The sequence below is a fragment of the Dama dama genome, chromosome 22 (assembly GCF_033118175.1).
Source record: "Dama dama isolate Ldn47 chromosome 22, ASM3311817v1, whole genome shotgun sequence".
NCBI lineage: Eukaryota > Metazoa > Chordata > Mammalia > Artiodactyla > Cervidae > Dama > Dama dama.
In genome coordinates, this window is record NC_083702.1 from 49,100,833 (window position 1) to 49,120,700 (window position 19,868).

The 19,868-nt window shown below is 44.9% G+C and overlaps 1 protein-coding gene and 1 long non-coding RNA gene across 2 annotated transcripts in view; one reads left to right on the forward strand and one right to left on the reverse strand.

Annotated features, from left to right (window-relative positions):
- The window catches only part of LOC133043962 (uncharacterized), a 55,703-nt gene extending 38,436 nt beyond the window's left edge, over positions 1 to 17,267 (forward strand). The window contains exon 4 of the long non-coding RNA XR_009689804.1: positions 17,215 to 17,267. This is a non-coding gene — a long non-coding RNA (uncharacterized LOC133043962). The remainder of the gene's footprint in view (positions 1 to 17,214) is intronic.
- Positions 1 to 19,868, reverse strand: part of RFX4 (regulatory factor X4) — a 158,940-nt gene that overhangs the window by 24,239 nt on the left and 114,833 nt on the right. Inside the window, exons 11-15 of the mRNA XM_061125442.1 lie at positions 18,340 to 18,484; positions 15,101 to 15,195; positions 14,553 to 14,670; positions 3,296 to 3,415; positions 2,684 to 2,845 (exon numbers count right to left, since the gene is read on the reverse strand). Coding sequence (XP_060981425.1) covers positions 2,684 to 2,845; positions 3,296 to 3,415; positions 14,553 to 14,670; positions 15,101 to 15,195; positions 18,340 to 18,484 — 640 coding nt within the window. The remainder of the gene's footprint in view (positions 1 to 2,683; positions 2,846 to 3,295; positions 3,416 to 14,552; positions 14,671 to 15,100; positions 15,196 to 18,339; positions 18,485 to 19,868) is intronic.

A 19,868-nucleotide genomic window follows, 5' to 3' on the forward strand; every position in this document is an offset into this window, starting at 1 on the left:
TCACTGTGGATGCCCATGAGGGGTGGGGAAGGCCTGAACCTGGCGGCAGCAGTGGGCTGGAAGGAATGGTGGGTCAACGTCTGGGTTAGAACAACTGGCGGTGGGAGATGTGGAGGCGAATGCCAGCTGTCTCCCCCAAATCTGTCCCTCCTCCCGCCTGGGGCCTCGCTGTCCACATTCCCCACCTCTGTGTGCAGGTGCATGAGGCCATGTGACAAAGTCCTCCCTGAGAGAATGTAAGGGGAAGTGGCACGTGCTGCCTTCAGGCCAGGGCTTCTGTGAGTGGGTTTTTCCTCCTTCAGATCCACTTTCCATTTCTCTCAGCTGGTTGCAGACTTAACAAAGCCCAAGGCCAGTGGTCCTCAAACTAGTCAGCCTCACCATCACCTGGAGGCTTCTTGAGCAAATGGCTGGGCCCCACCCTAGAGTTTCTTTAAAAAAAAAAAAAAATCTATTTATTTACTTGGTTGATCCAGGTCTTAGTTGCAGCACTTGGGATCTTTGATCTTCATTGTGGTGTTCGGGATCTAGTTCCCTGGCCAGGGATTGAACTTGGGCCCCCTGCATTGGAAGCATGGAGTCTTAGCCACTGGACCACCAGCAAAGTCACCACCCAGACTTTCTGATTCAGTAGGTCTGTGATGGGCTCTGATAACAAGCATTTCCAAAAAGTTCCAAGGTGATGCTCATACCACTGGTCCATGGACCACACTTTGAGAAGCGTTGCCCTGGGGTATGGTGGAGCCCCACACTGAAGGAACATGCATTTCCAAATGGTTGTATTAAAGATAGCCTCCTTTCTGACTAGACACCCTGTGTGAAACAGATTCCCATCGTGTTAACTCCAGCCATGTTCGGGTCTGTTACAGTGGCTTAGCCTACCCTATCTAATCCAGGAGGAGTTGAGGGAGAGGAGAGCTGATTCTCAGATTTGGTACTTGGGCAAATGGCAGAATGGAAGAGCAGGTTTGGGTGGAAAAGATAATGAGGGACTTCCCTGGTGGTCCAGTGGTTAAGAATCCACCTTGCATTGCCGGGGAGGCAGGTTTGACCCCTGGTCAGGGAACTAAGATCCCACATGCTGCAGAGCAACTAGGCCCACTCGCCACAACTAGAGAGCCCAAGTGCCACAACTACTGAGCCCACAAATCACGACTGGAGCGTCTGTGCACCTTAACCAAGGTCCCGCGTGCCACAACTAAGGCCTGACACAGCCAAGTAAATATTTTAGAAACAAAAAGGGAAAGATAATGAATGATTATCACAGACTGACCAAGCTCTCCACTCCACAGGCTGGTCTCTTCGCCTGCCCCACCCTCAGCCAGGCCCATCCAGCAGAAAGTTGTCTCTGCCTGTCATTCCTATGCGCTCACTCTTCTGTTAGCTGAGTCCTTCTTATCTTTCGAGGCTGCCTTTGAGTCTCACCCCTCTCCCGAAGACTTCCCTCCTGCCTGCCCCGGGTTCTGGTGGGATGGGCAGGGTCTGCTCTTCTCTCTGAACTCCTACAGCCCGCTTGGCCGCAGCCCTCATCTTGTAGGCAATCCGAACGGTAACCGCTTCTGTCTAGATAGCACTGCACTGCTAACCAAGCACTTAGGCTTTTCTTACCTCATCTAATCCCCATGTTTCTAACCACGTGAGAAAACCTGGAGGTGCGCACACACACCCATACACACATGCACTCTGTTCATTATTATGTATTACCTCACACTTACTGCATATTCCACATACAATATATCATTTCCACAAGTCTTGAGAGCTAGGACATTTGCTGAATGACCGAATGAATAAATTTGTTCATGGCAGCTGCTGACTCTGTTGCTTGCCAGGGACCGGGAATTTAACTCTTTTCCACCCTTTACTTTTCCTCCTCCAGAAAATGGGACAATAGTTACCTTGTAATCGAGTGAAACAATTATGCTGAGGGTCCTTTGCTCATGGTAAAGTAACACTTAGATATTAGCAACTAGCTATGATTATCCTTGTAACACTTCTTCCATTTTCAAACGTTGTCTTGGCATGCAATATCCTATGGGATGGGACTCGAATTTACCTTCCCAGGCCTATGACACGCCTTCATGACCGCCCATATTTTAGCCAGTTTATCATCCCCTGAAAGGGTCCCACACTTCCTGCCCCTGTGCGTTTGCATACACTGTCCTCTGCCCAGAGGCCCTTCTGTAATACCTTTATCAGTTAAAATCAAGTGTCAGCTCAAACCGCCTCCCTTGTGAGGTCTCCACAGCTAGATGGACTCTCCCCTTCCTTGGGGACCCACAGCATCAGTTTGAACCTTGCTTACTGCCCCACCTACCTTAGTATTGCCACAGCTTATCATATAGCTTCCTATTTCCCCACTTTCCAGAGATACCTCTCAGTTTCTGGTTCATGGAGAACCCTTTCTCATTTCCCAGAATGTCTGTGTTCTATGTTTTATTTCATTTCAATCATGTCAGTGACTTAGTTTCTCTTTTTTGGTGGGGGAATCTGGAGATGTACTTAATCTGCCAACTTGAAAACAGAAGCATCAGGAATATGAGCAGACGAATAAATGGATAAATCCAGGAGGATACTCAGATGTTGGCACTGTTCTGGGAGGGCGCTGGAGGGAGAATGTTTTTCCGTAGAGCTCTGGCTTTACACATCATCTCCCTGCTCAGACCCTCGGATGGACGTTCATTACCTGTAGTGCTGAGGCCAGTGTACTCAGGCGATGGGTTGCTGACAGGGGAGGAGGGGGGCGGCACTTCCACCGACGCGGCAGACTTTGCTGGAGAAAATGACGGCACAGGTGAAGGGGTTGGTGGGGCAGCCTCTGTCAGGATTATCTCTTCTCGGACTTCTGCTGTGGGAAGAAGGGTGGATTCTTAGAGCCAAAGTTACCCTTAGGGACTTTTAAAAAGGCTCCTCTGTCCATGGCAAGAACACTGGAGTGGGTTGCCATTTCTTCCTCCAGGGGATCTTCCCGACCCAGGGATCCAACCCACGTCTCTTTTATCTCCTGCACTGGTAGGTGGGTTCTTTACCACTACCGCCGCCTGGGAAGCCCCTATCATGCCTCTCCTCTGATTAAAATCTTTGATGGTTTCCCATCAGCATGGTGGCACACGAGACAATTCCTGTGTACACACATGCCCACTCTCAAGAAGGAGAAGACAGTGTTGGTTTCCCGCCGTCTGACCTGTTCACCAAAACTAAACTCTCTGGGGTGTGGAGCTGAGGAAACGCAGAGCACAGACGTAAAGACACAAGTCAGTGTGAGAAGGAGGGCGCGCCCCAGTGAAGCGCCACTTACCCGTGCTTCCTTCTCCCTTCATGGCCCGCATGAGCTCGTTGGCCCGCTCCTGGCAGTGCAGCGATTCTAACAGGTACAGCACGTAGTCATCAAACATCAAGTGAATCAGATGAAAAGACCCTGGTAAGAGGAGATCCAAGTGGAAGGTAAGCCACCTCAGCTCAGCGGTGCCCTCTGGTCTGGTTGACCACACGTTGAGCAGTGCTCTGACCACCTGGCCCGGACCCTCATTCCCGCTCAGGTACAAATCACCTTGTTGTCAGAAGTTGCTCTCCTTTGCCCTCTCCTCTCCTAGCCTGGGGTTTAGCATAAGGTTAGGTGTTGGAGAAGACTCTTGAAAGTCCCTTGGACTGCAAGGAGATCCAACCAGTCCATCCTAAAGGAAATCAGTCCTGAATATTCATTGGAAGGACTGGTGCTGCAGCTGAAACTCCAATACTTTGGCCACAAGATGTGAAGAACTGACTCATTGGAAAAGACCCTGATGCTGGGAAAGATTGAAGGCAGGAGGAGAAGGGGACGACAGAGGATGAGATGGTTGGATGGCATCACTGACTCTAGGACATGAATTTGAGTAAGCTCTGGGAGTTGGTGATGGACAGGGAAGCCTGGCGTGCTACAGTCCATGGGGTCTCAAAGAGTTGGACACGACTGAGTGAACTGAACTGAACTCTTCCTTGCTCAATTTATTAATAGGATGTCATAAAAAATGGCACCTATTGAGCCATCTGTCAAAATGCATTTGAGCTCTTCCACTCACACTGTCCTCATCCTTGTCCAGGCACTCTTCACTTTGTTCAGCATTTCTGGACATAGTGTCTTGCATTTTCCTCTGTTCCACAAGCTTCTTATTCCCCTGACTAGACTGTAAGGATCACAGCAGGGACTTTGTCTTCTAACTCACTGGTGTCTACCAATGTATGTGACATAATTCTAGGAGCATAATTGATGTTCTAAGTTAGCAACAAATGAATTATTCCCTTGAGTGTTTCTGAGACTCTGTTTACCACATGATGCTTACAAAAGGTATTGCTTGAAAAGATTTGGTATCCTCAAGTAGTAGTCTTCATCTTAAACTTAGAGTAGATTATTTCATAAAAAGGGATACGAACGATCATTTTGAAAGATTTTTCCAGTGCGTCAGTGTTTGTGCTCAAAATATTATATTCAGTAATTCAATTTCTATAACCACCTTGTAAAAGTAGGTGCTTTTATTTCTGTTCTGCAAAGTCAAGTTGTTCAAGATAACAGCATACATTACTTCAAAACCCTCTTTTCTTGCATGTTGTGCTGCCTCCATGGACGTGGGTCTACATGTGGGAGGGTACTCCATGTTTGCGGTCAGAGAGAGGGGCCAAGCCCTCATCTCTAGTCCCGTGTTTCCACCTCTCAAAGGGACATCTCCACATGGATATCCTGCTGTCCTGTGAAGTGTCCAACACTTCTCACTGACATCTCCTTTCCCCATTTCCCTTGCTTTTTTAAGAGGCCTTCTGAGACTCCCCAGCATTATTTATCTCGTGATCTGATCATCATCATCAACACCACTATGACTGTCATCACACATTTATTGAATGCTCACTATATGCCAAGGACCTTGCTAAGCACTTGACAGAAGGTTCATTCTTTCAACAAACTGTGAGACAGGGGGTATTATCCTCATTTGGAAAGACCCTGATGCTGGGAAAGATTGAGGGCAGGAGGAGAAGGGGACAACAGAGGATGAGATGGTTGGATGGCATCACCGACTCATTGGACACGGGTTTGGTGGACTCCGGAAGTTGGTGATAGACAGGGAGGTCTAGTGTGCTGCGGTTCATGGGGTCACAAAGAGTCGGACATGGCTGAGCGACTGGACTGAACTGAACTGAACTGTGCTGTACTTAGTCACTCAGTCATATCTGACTCTTTATGACCCCATGGATTGCAGCCCATCAGGCTCTTCTGCTCATGGGGACTCTTCAGGCAAGAATACTGGAGTGGGTTGCCATGCCCTCCTCCAGGGAATCTTCCCAACCCAGGGATCGAACCCAGGTCTCCAGCATTGCAGGTGGATTCTTTACCATCTGAGCCACCTGGGAAGTCCATTATACTCTCCTATGGATGAGGAAATGAGCCTCTTCATTGGAATTAAGCAGGGATTGGTCTCAGGTTGGTCTGGCTCCAAAACTCTGTTCCCCTTTCCCCTACAGATCCATCTGGTTCAGTTTCCTCATAGCACAGATGGGAAGATTAAAGAATTTGGTCCTCAGGAGGGCCATGTGAGCTGGGTGTTATGCTTTTACAGGTCTCAGAAATAAGTTGATAAGGGCCAGTTGGGGGCTTTAGAATGGTTCCTCTAGGTGGAATTTATTTCTCCTTTTTAGTTGTACCTGGCTTCTTTGTTTACATGCACACACACATACACACACACACACACACACACACACACACACAAAATACCTTTCAGTTCAGGTAGATTGATTCTTTTGGTCCAGAAATGCTACAGAATAAGATTCCTGGCTTAACTCTGAGGCCCTCAGATGCCCCAGGTCACGCACATCTACTCCAGTCCCTCCACAGAACTCCAGGACCACGTCCCCCATCCTGAACTTGGTCCCCATTCTTCCTCCATTCCCAGGGTGCTGTGTCTGTTCTTTGACCCCATTTGGAATTCAGAACATTCAGGTGTTTTTGAGTCATTGTGAGACGCAGACTTCCACAACTAAACTTTCCATCCACTTCCCCGGAATGAGTCCTGTGAGCCATAGGTAGAGCGTGGTGGGTAACTGCGTGGGGCTGGATCAAACCGCCCAGGTTGAACTCCAGCTCTGCTACTTAGTAAGACTTAGTAAGACTTGGATGAGTTGCTCCTTGGAAATGTTAGAAACAAAACCAGCTATTTACTGAGCTCTTGCTCTGTGGCAGCCACTGGGTTAACTGCTGGAGATTTACTACTGCATTAATCCTCATCACAACCATTTGAGATGAGTGATACCCTCCTTCTACAATGGAGGAAATTGAGGCTCAGATGGGTAAAGTTAACTGTCCAATGTCACACAGTTATTAAGTGTCAGACATGGGATTTGAACCCAAGTCTGACTGATTCTGAAGCTGTTCTTCAATCAATCATGCAATAAGGTTCTCTGTGAGGGGAACAGTCAACTCTATGTTACAGAAGTGCCATAAGGAGGAAAAGTTTAATGAACAGTGGCTAAGGTCCCTTTTGCTATTAATGTTCTAAGATTAGAACATTCTAACCTTCTAAGTCCTATGGAATGACTGTTCCATTCACAGAGTGAAAGAAGTCAAAAGACAGCAGCATATACCAAAAAGTTCCAAAGGGTCTCCACAATGAAGAAGTATTTGCTGAGATGTGGCTCTAAGTCAACAGGGATAGATAGAGAGAAAGACATTATGAAACCAAATTAGAATGGAAAACCCTAGATAATAAAAATGGGTTTAGTAGTTTTAGCACAGACAGGCACCTCGGATCATCTACACAATACTCCTGTCTAGTAGATGGAGAAACAAGATCTGATGAAGTGAAGACACTAAGATCACCCTCTTAGAAGATATCAGAGCTGGGCTTGGAGGCCAGTACTCCAGGGGAAGTGTTGATTTGGGGGTTCAAGCTCTCCTCCTAATGACTCTGATCAGCTACCCAATTGGTCTGGTAATTTCAATCATCCTTTAAACAAGGGAAGTTTGTAGAGCTATTGCTGCTCACTCACCACTGGGATAAGTGCCTTGAGTCCAAAGGAAACTTCAAGCTCAGTCACTGACTCCACAAAAGCTACAGTGTCCTTGGTGAGCAGAAATCCATCCTTAAGATTATTAGGCAACAAGCAGTTCAGTGTCATGATCATGGGAGCAGTTCAAATAGAAGGGAGGAAAGCAAAGAAGGAGATTCAGAAAGACTGATGAGAGGAAGAAGAAGAGGGGAGGGAGATAGAAAGAAGCATCAAAGACAGACAGGAGAGGGGCAATTATAGCTAACATTCCTGCTTTATTTCTTCCCTTAGCACTTAACACCATCTGCTATTCTATAGACTGAACTTATTTATCTTTATTATGTGCCTCCCTACACTAGATTGTAAGCTCCATAAAAGGAGGGAATTTTATGTCTTTTTACCTCCCTTCCCCCTCCTGGCCACTGTTCTATACTTGGTGTCTAGAACCGTGTCAGGCACAGTGGAGGCTCCATGGCTATTTGTTAGACAAACGAATCAAATGAGCAAGCACTGACCATTTACCATATGCACTGTGCTAAGCCCTTTTAATTTTCCAACAACACTGTGAAGAAGATATTATCTTCAATTAACACATAGGGAAATGAAGGTTCAGAGGATTTTAAAGCACTTGCCTAAAGTTACAGAGCTATTGAGCATTGGAGTCTGTTATGGAAAAAGGTATTAGGATACAGACAAAAGATTATTGTTGTTATATGATGACATAGTTAATGGCATCTTATAGAATCAAAGCATTGCTTTTTCCTTCTGAAAAATTTCAAACATACGGAAAAGTATAAATAATTTTAAGAGAATTCCCTGGCAGTCACGGGTTAGGATTCTGCACTTCCTATGCAGGGAGGTTGGGTTCGATCCCTGGTTGGGAAACTAAGATCTCACATGCTGCAAAGGAAGGCCCCTCCAAAAAAGAGAGAGAATTTTAAAATGAACACCCAGTGTACTCAATACCAAGCTTTATAAAATTTTAACATTTCACATATTTGAGTTTTTTTAATTGAAGATAAAAATGAAGCCCCAGTGTTCCCTTCCTTAACATGCTCTGACATAGCATGCCCTGACATAGCACGCCCTTATTTAATCAGTCTCAAATCTGCCATTTATTGTTCAAACACATTTCTACATACATTTATATATCCACAAAAGCAAATGATATTGTTTTTTATTTTCAAACTTGATAGAAATGGTGCCATATTTTACAGAGCATTCTGCAACCTGCACTTGATACCTTGGGTTTTTTAAGATCTATCCACACTAAGACACGTTGCTCTCGTTTAATGGCCATGGCCATTGTGTAACTATAGCATGATTTATTTGTCCAGTCTCCTGTTGATGGAATTTAGGTTATTTACATTTTTGACTATTGGAAACTGGCTCTAATGAATCTTTTTTTGTTTTGTTTTGTACCTGTTGCCTTCCTTGTGTTTAGGACCAGAGGTAGAATCTCTGGGTCCAAGAGCACCTGCATTCTTAAGTCTTATGGGCTGTGCCAAACTACTCACTAATATTTTCCATAGCCTTACTGGTAGTGTAGGCAACACAGTATTTGCCATCTGAAGGGTGTGAAATGTTACTGTCTTTATAAGTTGCAGTACCCTAATTTTTAGAGAGGTGCAACCTCTTTTTATATGATTATTGCCATTTGAATTTATTTTCCTGTGAACTATCTATTCATATTCTTTGCCCATTTTTCTACTAGGGTATTTTCTTTAAAGATTGTATTTAAAGTGATTTATCACATATTCTTTTCCAAACATGAACAGGGTACATGTCAATAATACTTTAAAATTTTTCCCTTGAAAGCCTTAAAATAATTTTTGTTAGACTTATTTTATGGACACCTTTCTGTTGCTGTTATGAATGCAATATATAGATATGGACATATAGACTGATACATAGAGATAGCTATTTTCTATTTAATGGTAAGAGTGCTAAGGATTTTTTAGAAATTGAAGTCAGTAACCTGCCTGAATTCTTATTTGTTCTATTAGTTTGTAGATTATTTTTTGTCAGCCACCATGACATCTATAAATAAAGAAAATTTTGTGTTTTCCTTTCTGATTGTTCCACTTCATTTCCTTTTCTTATTGCATTTGCTAGCACCTCCAGTACATAGCTATCAGAAACAAAAGGTATTTGTTTCTTATTCATGACTGAAATGGGAAAACTTCTAAAGTTCCACCACTTAGTACATTGTTTTCTGCAGGTTTTTATTTTTATTTTTTTCAGTTTGTTTTTTTTTTCCTGCAGGTTTTTAAAATACTCTTTAACATATTAAATGAATTCCCTTCTGTTCCTAGTTTGCCAAGAGTTTTAAAAAATTATACTTGAGAGCTGAATTGTATCAAATACATTTTTTCCTCTGTATCTATAGATGTTCATATGATTTTTCTCTTTAACAGGGAAGAACTTTAATTTGTAATGTATGGTAATGAGTAATTTTCTGACTTAGAGTCATACTTGAATTCTTGGCATCAGACTCATCAACCATGATTTTTCAAAAATTTGCCCTGGATTTGATCTGCTAGTATTTTATTCAGAATATTTTCATCTATATCTATGTGTGGTTGAGTCATAATTTCCTTTTCCTCTACAGCTCTTCTAAGTTTTTGAAGCTGAGATTATATCAGCGTCATAAAATTAACTATATAGCTTTCCTTCTTTTGTTTTATTCTCTAAAACACTGATTTTCATATTAATTTTCATAAACTAAGGATTTTATGCTTCTTAAAGGTTTAGTAAAAGTTACAATTTATGCCTGATTTTCTTGAGGGAAAAGATCTTTTTATTTACTGTGATTATTAGTTGATCTTATTTCTAGCATCCTATTTCATGTTTTGAGTTTACTATATTTTTTTCTAAACTTCCTTTATCTTCTCAATTCTTGCCAGTTAAGTTTTCACATTTTTCCATTTTTCTTTGGCAAGTTATGATTCTATTCTTCTAGTGATGATTCTATATCCTACACATCTATTAAGTCCAAACTACACATTCTTTTCAACAAAATCTAAAGTTATATAGTATTTCAAGACAAAGACCTTTAGCATGCTCTAACTATTCCTGAAAGAGTCTCTCCCCACTTCCCTGTGTTTTACTGTTTCTTAGAGTTTGATTTTACCTTTTTGAAACACACAATGAAAGCTAGTTTTTAAATTACAACCGAAAGTTACTTAAATTTGCTTACACATTTTAAAATTTCTTTCGTCTTAAAGAAGGCCCCCAAATTCTTTAACAAGCCTTCCTGGGAGAACTGTGTGTGTTGTGCAGGGTGGGGAGGGGGGTGGTCTGTGCACTTCCTACAGTCTCGGTAGGTTTGTGACTGCTTTGATCACCAGAGCAAGGGCAGAGACACTTTCACTTCTGAGACTGCGTCACAAGAGACACTGCCTCTCCCTCCTTGGCACACTCGTTCGGGGGCCGGAGCCTCCACGGGAGGAGTTCAACTGTCAGAGGCCACCGAGCTGTGAGGAAAGTGAGCCACACAGAGAGGCCACTTGAGTGCACCCCAATCAGCTGTCCTAGGCTGCAAGTCATCCCAGCCCAGGCACCAGGCACCTGAGGATTCCAGAGGGTTCCAGCCTCCAGCTGGGTGAGCTCCAGCTTTTGAGTCCTCCCACCTGAGGTCCCAGATATCACAGAACAGAGGCCAGCCATCCCTGCTGGACCCTGAGGTCCCAGACATCATGGAACAGCGACCAGCCGTCCCTGCTGGATCCCGTTCACATTCCTGACCCATTGAATCTGTAGGCATAATATTGTTTTAAATCACTACACTTTCGGTAAACAACAATAACTAGAACATTCCTCTTTCTTGCATCCCAGAACTTAGTGACGGTTTTATTTTTCTTCTTATGGAAATGCACCCTTTAATTTTTTTAAGTGAAGTTCTACGGGTACCACAGTTCTCTGAGTTTTTTTATAACTGAAAATTGCTTTGCCCTCACTTTTCAATAATGGTTGACAGTTCTTTGTTCTCAACACTTGTCTTCTGGCATCTCTTATTACTCATGATCATCTAATTATTGTTCTTTTCTCTCATAGCTTAAACTTTTTTTTATTCCATCAATATGGCTTTAGAAAACCATCAACGAGGGGTAAACAGTTTATCTAGTCTTTTTTGTGCCATGCATCTGAGCCCAGGATATTTGTCTTAATTGTGGTAATTGAGAAAGCATGGCTTTTGTGGCAAGGCAGATTTGATTTTGAAACAGTGCTCTGCCACTTACCATATTGATTTTGGGCAAGAAAATTCTCCATCTCAGTAAAAAAGATATCTATTATTGTCGGCCTGGCAGAGTTGATGTGAGAATTAAATGGTACTGTGTGCTTCCTATATATTTGTCAAAAAGAGTAGCATCATCCTGCTTTTGCTTCCTGTTCTATCACAGCTTTCTTGTCTGTTATGTTGACCTCATAAGTTGTGAGAATTCAATGAGAAGGTGCCTAATGTTGCGTCTAGTGTATACTAGGCCCTGAATAAACATTGCTTTGTTTTTCTTATTGCTCTTTGGCTGAAGAAAGTTAGAAGCAGCCTCAGCAGTGTGGCCCTAGTGTGGGATCAAACCCTGGGCGAGGGAGCTCAGCTCAGTTTGCGTACATCCTGGGGCCCTGGCACCTCCTGGGTTTCTGCTTTTTCTCCCTAATACAGGGAAAGCAAGTCCTGCCTCCTGGTGCTCAGCAGGGTTGTGAGTGACATTTTGAAGGTCAAGATTCTGCAGTTTAGCCGGTTCTGGGTAACAGAGCCAGGCCAGGACATCTAAACCTTGAGAAGGCAGTCTGGAGGCTCCGTCCGTCACAGTCACTTGGCCTGGGTGCTGCTCCCACGTGGCTTCCCCTGCCCTGCCTGAGTGGGTGAGCTTTGACTCTAGGCCAGAACAAAAGCGTGTAGAGAGGTGAAAACTTGGGAAATGATACGTAGCCCCACCCCCTTAGCCTTCAAATCCAAGGCAGCTTTCCACACCATTTCATGCTGAAGCACTTCCGGGAACTATGTTTGCCTTCTGGATGTTTCCAAACAGTGAAAACAGGGGCATCTGGTGAAAACCCAGAGTGAAGGGTAAAGACACCTGCACTGCCTCGGGAGCCAGGTGTCCTAGGAACTGAACTCAGGGCAGTCAACCGCAAATGCGCTGTTGTTGTTGTTGTTTAAATAGAGTCTCTAATTTCCTCAGCTCCATTAGGATGAAAAGTTCATTGCCCACCACCCTACCTTTGCTGACTAATTTTGCTAGAAAGTGCTGCTTGCAGCAAAGAAAGAAAGTCTGGCTACTTTAGTTCACAGCATAGGCTCTTTCAGTGAAAAGGAATTAGGGAGAAAAGAGTGAAAAGGAATTAAGGAGAAGAAAGGAGTCAACTACCTTTGAAAGAGGCTCTTCTGGGAAGAGGTGATAGAGTCCCTGCGGGATCATTGTGATATTCCACACGATCATTGTGACGGTCAGCCTGCTACGCAGACACACAAACGCCCGCACCATTCACAGGGCCAGGATCATGTGGGAGTTATAAGATATATAGAGCTGGCCCCTGCGGTTGGGGGTGGGGCCAGGGAACAGAGGGCTCTTTTTCCTAATTAGCTGTTTTTATACAGGGAACACATGACCCAAACACAACCACCAACTGTGTCTTTGACATATACAGGCAGAAAGGGGGAGCTGGGCTTTTGTCTGCCGCAAATTCTTTCAACTTGCCTGTCACCCCAAGCTGCAAAACTCAACAATGAGTCGGATGAGCAGGACCATTTCAGAGAGCTTGCTAAACAGACTTGGAGACAGGTATTATTTCCATCTGTTCAGGGTTGAAAAATACTGTAAAAGTGAAATTGGGTTCATATCTTTTTTCTTTCCATTTCTAAAAGTTTTGTGACCATTCTTTGCCATTTGCCTGAGTTTCTGGTGTATCCTAGAATAGTGTGTGGTTCAAAAAGAAACAAACACATTTTAAGGAATAGTATTTCTTAGTACTTATTCACTGAACTCTCATTGTTCTACTGTCTATAACATCGACTGTTAACTTAGTAAATACAAAGACTATTACATCATCAACTATGTTCCCTACCTAATGAAGGGTATTTGATAATATAGTCAGTTCAAGAATCAGCAAATTGAAGCATAAGATCTAAAACAAGGAGAGGATGCTTGCTTTGTGGATGTGTACATATTTATTTGTGTGGCATCGTTCATTCTTTGATTCTAAAGCAATGAAAAAATCTCGAGTATTTTTTACCCATTGGCTTAACTGAAAGCAGTTATGCACAAATGGTTTTCCCAGAACCAGAGGTAACATGTGCTAACACTAACTATGCTGAACTGGAAGTCATCAAAATGCCGTGTATGATGTCACTGCCCAGGTAGCAGTCACCAGAGCATTTCCATACACAGCTCAAAGAGAATTTCCGTCTGTAGCCATGGTGCAGGCAGGTTCAGAGAACTTCCCAATGCTGAGATAAAGAAATCCACAACAAAACACTTCTCCAATTGGGTAAAGACAGTCTTTCATGGACTGAACTGTTTAGAAAAAATAGTGCATTCTTTGTTTCAACACATATTCACCACGTTGTATAGCACAACTGGAAAATACTGACAAGACCATAAAAAAGTAGATGGAAAAGTGTCAGATTAAACCCAGAGCAAAGCCCAGAGCTGATTGACTTAATTGGAGATAATGAGAAGCAAAAATCACATTTCTACTTGCAAAGTTAAACAGAGAACAAGGCAATTACCCTGAAAATTTACCAAAAGCCCTTTGCTGAAATGCCTAGAAAATTGAAGGCCAGAGTGTTTTTGAGATTTCAAGTGTCTGGATGATGCCTAGAAGTCCTATGTCACTTGTTTAATGATGACCTGAACTCCGTGCCTATGCCATTCTTTCTAATGAAACATAATAATCCCCCCAAGTCAGTGATTAGGTTCCTGCCCACAGAGACTATTAGAAGCACCTCTGGGCAGAAATTTCAAGTCCCGTTAACACTGGAAAACAGAAGACAAGGACTTGGGGTAGGGATGTCTCCTGGAGGTGGTGCAAACCCAAGGGATCAGTAAAGCAAAGGGGAAAATGAATGCAGAAGTCCTTCACGAGGCATCAGCCTGGGGCATGTCATCAAAGAAACTTGTCTACCCACCGCTGGCCTGTCAATTAAGCCATTTGCAAATATTTGGACTCAGGGGCTTCTTCATGTGCCCAGTCTTGGCATATCCACACTATGAAATTTGTCAAAATAGCCCTATAAAAGTAGCCATGACTGGGGCTTCCATAAAAAGGGGAGCACAGCCACTGCTATTTATTCCTCTTTAAACTCAAATGGTAGTGTGTACCAACCTCTCATCTTCAGATATAAATACTTCTCCTTTAGCATGCAATGCCATCTTTCTCCCCGAAAGTCCTAACATCATGTCCCCCAGAACAGAGGATGTTTCTGGGTAATGTCCTTATGGTCTTAGAGACAAGACCATGCCTAACTCTGGAGAGATGGACTTGATCCATGGAGCGCAGTGAAGACATTTTTGGTTTGGAGGGGGCTGGGGTAGACTTACCGAAGCTGGGGGCACTGTGCAAGGTCATGTCCCGAATCACCCTTGTGCCAAAACAGGACCACATCAAGAGAAACTGCTGGGCCACCTTCTTCAGGGATCCTTGTCTTTTGGCAGCCACCTAAGAGAGAGTGAGCAGCTTTAAAAATGGTTGATTTGATCTTCACTGATTATTCTTTCTTATAAAATATGACAAGAAGGTTTATGGGTCTCTAAGTTCAACGTCATGGAATGGTGGTTTTTTTACTTTTTATTTTTAGCAGCAGAAGTACACTCTAAGAAATGAAATCTTAAGTCAAGACTCAATGTGTACAACAGAAAAAAGAGATCCTGGCCTGGTTGAACCAGGGGAGGGAGCCTCAGAATCTTGCCTCCTTTGATTCTCTTTGCCGCCTACCTCCTAAGGGGAGGCCCAAGTTTTGCCTTGGATCCCTAGGGCTCTGAGGCCACCGAGGAAACACTCAGCTAGCTTGCTGCTGGTGACCCAAGTGCCACCAACACGAGTGATGGACTGCCATCCAGGGCAGGGACCTTCCCCTCAGCTGACCCACCTTCACAACACACCGGTCCACCATGGTGTCCAGCCACTCGATGTAGGACTCGATGGGAGACTGCTCCTCCAGGAGGTGGTCAAATTCCTGATACACTGTCAAACAAAGGAGCGCCCCCCACGCCATGTAGTTGGGTTTAAACAGAGACACATTCAAGGATTTAGAGAATACACCCCGACTTACCTTTTCAGGCTCATCTTCCATGCCTAGGAACACTTTCAACCATGGCCACCCCCAGCTTACTTGTCATTCCTGCAAACCTCTGCTTGGATTGTTTAGTCTATCACAAAACAGTGGAAATGGATCTTCCTGTGAAATTCTATTTACCCTCCTATGCCCCTTGTCAGCAGAGCTGATCATTCTTCCTCTATATTTTCATAGCCCTTAATTATTTGTATTCTTACCTTCACTATATCACGAAAAGCCCTTTGTTATAGTTAGGGGTGTGCATGGGTGTCTCCCCCTGCCACCTCTTTGTCTGATATCTTTATTAGCTGGTGCATTCCCTTATGTGCACTTTTTAATTGAAGGTAAATGAGCATCCCCAGCCAGCATCTACATCATGGACATCATGGTAACCCCCTCAAGCAAGAATCTGAAGACTTGTCAATTGGTTGTAAGGGAAGAAGAGTGCAGTTCACAGTTGCCCCTGGTCCTTCTCAGACTGGCCCTTGGTCCAGCTCACTGTGTTCAGGGACTGATTTCCCAGCTGTCTGGAAGGAGCAAGGGTGACACCCATGTGCCAGGCCATCTGCCTTCAGGCTTCCTCAATCCCCCTCATCCTGTCACTGCATCACTTAGTATGTTCCCTTTGGTAAAACTCATCCATTTGGAAGGGCTTCCCAGGTAGCACTAGTGGTAAAGAGCCTGCCTGCCAATGCAGGAGACGTAAAAGATAGGGATTCAACCCCTGGGTTGGGAAGATCCTCTGGAGGAGAACATGGCAACCCACTCCAGTATTCTTGCCTAGAGAATCCCATGGACAGAGGAGCCTGGTGGGCTACAGTCCACAGGGTTGCAGAGAGTCAGACACAACTGAAGTGATTTAGCACGCACAGAAGCAACCATTTGGAGACTGTTTGACTTCTGATTTGCCATTAGCTCTAAGCTCTGTGTGGGAAGGGCAGTGTCTATCTTATTCACTGCTCTCTGCTTAGCATCTAGCCCAGTGTTCCACCCAGGACAGGCATTCAGTAAGTACCAGGTGGCTTGACCTAAACTTCATTACGACTCCCTTCCTCTAGAAGAATACAAAGAATCAAAGGGCAACATTCTGTCCCTACCCCGAAAAAACAAGAAGTGTGTACGCGTGCTAAGTCGCTTCAGTCATGTCTGACTCTGTGTGACCCTACGGACTGTAGCCCGCCAGGCTCCTCTGTCCATGGGCTTCTCCAGGCAAGAATCCTGGAGTGGGTTGCCATGCCCTCCTCCAGGGAAGAAAACAAGAAGAAAAAGGCCCAACAGTTTCTTTCCGGGAGAGGCAGTAGTGACCGGCATGCCGCTCCAGCAGAGGCTCAGCACCTGGCCCCAAAACAAGCAGTGGTGATTGTATGTTTCCTTACGAGTCTGGGTCACAGTTTCTTCCCCCACGAAAGCTGGCGAGAGAAGAGAGCCGAGTCCAATGCTGCTAGGAATGGTGAGCAGAACCAGGAGGCTGGACCACTCTGGGCTTTCACCCCTCTGTTCAGTTCTCCACAAACTTTGCTGGGCCCCTCCTCCACACCTGGCCCTGTGTGAGGCCCTGGGGGCACGACCATCATGGGTACAGCCAGCACTGTTAGGGTGCTCACAGTCATGCTCTCCATTGCCTTCTAGAAGGAAAAACAGGACAGGGAGCATGACTGTAAAAACTTGGAATGGTCCTGGGGCATCGGAAGCTTGCCCACTGCTCTGGCATGCACTAGTGCATGGGAGGGACACGGAGACTAGACCTGGGTTCCAGGTTCAGCTCTGCTACCTTGGGCAAGGTTCACCGGCTCAGGGAGGCTCAGTCTGCTCATCTGTGATATGGGGGTGATAAGTGAGTCTTCCCTCATGACACAGGACCTGGCATAAACTAGGCAGTCTAGCAGCTGAATTATGATTTTAGTGACCATCTCTAACTTTCTCAACAGGGGAAAGCAGGCTGGAGGCTGTTGCAGAGGAAGAAATATGAACCTGAGAGGAGCTCTGGGGTCACCAGGAAAGAAACTTGAGGGATGTGGCCCAATGTTTCAGCTGCTCCGTTTTCTTCTGAATAGAGGTCTCTAATAGGAGCACCTTTGAACTCTGTTTATAAACATGACCTACTTAGGTTGGAGGCAGAAAGTCTTCCTGCAATACAACAGTGTTGAGGGGGTATAGTGGAAACCGAAGGGGCTGGGGGCTCTCAGGAGAGCTGGCCCCTCTTCTCAGGGGAACCCCACTCTGCAGCTTCCCGAGTGATGTCACTGTGAAGGTCTTGGGTCTTCCCAAGCTGCCATATCCCCTTCCTCCAGGAAGCTGCCTGAGAGCTAATGTGGACTCACCCTCTGTCCTCATGCTCGCTTCTCCCAGCCCCTAACCCCCGAGGCATGAGCAGGGCCAGCTGAACAAAGGAAGGAAGAAGTCAACAGACTCTGGCCTAGGGGATTTCCCAGGCAGAGGCTGCGATGGGCTGTTGAGGGAAAGCACAGATATGTTTAGGATGGTGGTGTTCTGTAGTCCTCCCATGTCCTCTGCTGCTAAGAACAGCAACCCGACCATATCAGGATAATATCTGGAGCAATAGTCTCCCAGTCTTTGTCCACAGGGGCCACAAGTTCACAGAAGTAAGTCACCATCCACTTCCTTCTTAGGCATCTACTGTGATTGACAGGTCCATCTGCCAATAGGTGGGCTGACTCCCGTGACTCTCCACGGAAGAGCAGGCAGCACATCCAGTGCCTGCAGGCTGCCGTATGCCAAGAGAGGTGGCAAGCTTTGTTCCTCATTTGTTGATGCCACCCAGGGAATGGCAGCTGGCACCAAGGGTCCTGTGTGGGGCCTTCTGCCTGACGTTGTGTCCTGCCCGATATCCCAGAACCCATTTTCCCCAGCAGTGTGGACCCATGTCCTTGTAAATCAACCAGCTCCTCCACCTGGGCCGACCCCTTTAACAGGAACAACAGGAGGGATGGGATCCCAGGGAGAAGGACAGGTTGGGAATGCCACTTTGTTTACCAACATACTCTTTCTTTTTAAACAAATAGAAAGACACACGCCCTGGTGGAGCATCTTACACTGGATGATGAGCTTCCGGTGCTCATCACGAGTGTCCTCCATGGTGTAAAGGGTTTGCTTGGTAATGCTGTTGAGGTCCACGTTCCTCCAGTCTTCCAGCATTTGGAACGTGATGTCTGCACTGTGGATCACTGTTCGAGATGCCTGGAAATCCAATCCAATCAACTCATTAGCTCATGGGTTGTTAGGTTCAAACCCTTCCCTTTATTTCCTTTCAGTTCTTTTTAATGAATCTGCTCATGGTGCTTTGCAAAGTGCTTTGAAATTCAAGAAAACTCAGAAGATGAGTCTGTAACTTGGAAGATCTGTATACTGTTTTCTGTGGCTCTCTCCTCATGTCTCTGTTTATAAGAAACTACCCCATGGTGGCCTAGGTCAGAACAAACCTGCTATTCCCCACCCCTCCTCCCCCTGACCTTCCCATCCCAACTTTGGTCTTGACCCGGTGGAACAGTGGGATGAGGCCCAGAGATCTGTCAGCCTCCTGATGGGAGCTTGTTGGTGAGAGCTCTGTGTTTAACAACCCCTGTCTCTAGCACCTGATGATTGACAGGCTCAGATTTTGGAAAGGTCCCACTACCCTTGGGACTATGATAGAGTTCAGCCTCAGAAATGTTACAAGGTGTATTTTTCATCTAAATACATTCTGAAGCAGTTTATGGTCTACCTTTTTGTTTTTGTTTTTCGGTTTTTATGTGACTATAATGACTAAAACAAAGATGAATAATTGAGATAGAAGAAAAGGAAAACTATACCTTACATCTGGGTGGTTTGTTAATGTAAGTGTGAATATGAGTGTATGTGTGTTTAATCTGTGGCTTCCCCAGCAATCCTCATAGTAGAATTTAAATTTGAGAGCTGGAACAATATTCGGAACAATAGTTGGGACTAGCAAGTTGGAACAATATTGATAAAAGCAAAGAAAAACATTTCCAGAATCATTTCCTTTCCTTGCATGTTTTCAAAAATGTCTTTAATAAAACAAGATTTCAAAGACATGTGGACCTTTTAAGTCTCCTAATGCTCGTGAATTTCCAATCCGATGTAAATATTGACAGCCCCTTTAACATGTAGACTGTCTGAGCACAGGTAAAATCTTCCTCATATCAGTGTAGAATGCTTTGCAGGACATAGGCAGCCAGAATATATGAAGACATGAGAGGTGAGTTGGGTTGATTTCTAATGATAATGAGAACAACTGAATATGGAAATTTCAGATTCTGGATTCAAACATACTGAGTTCAAATCCTGACCTTGCTGTTGACCAGCTGATTGATCAGAGGCAGGCAAGGAGATTAATTTCAGTTTCCTGACCTCTAAAATAGAGATATAATAGTATGCATCTCTTTAGGAGGGCTGTTGTTGGATATTCCTTGGGGTAATGTTTGCAAGGTGCACAGTTTAGGGAGTAAGAGCCCAGCTGGGAGAGCACTGACACCTCAGGGGCCTTTGCACTGACTGCTGCAGGAGCTGGAACGTTCTCCCACCCTGCCCTGGCCTCCCGGCCATCATGTATGCTCCAAGTGAA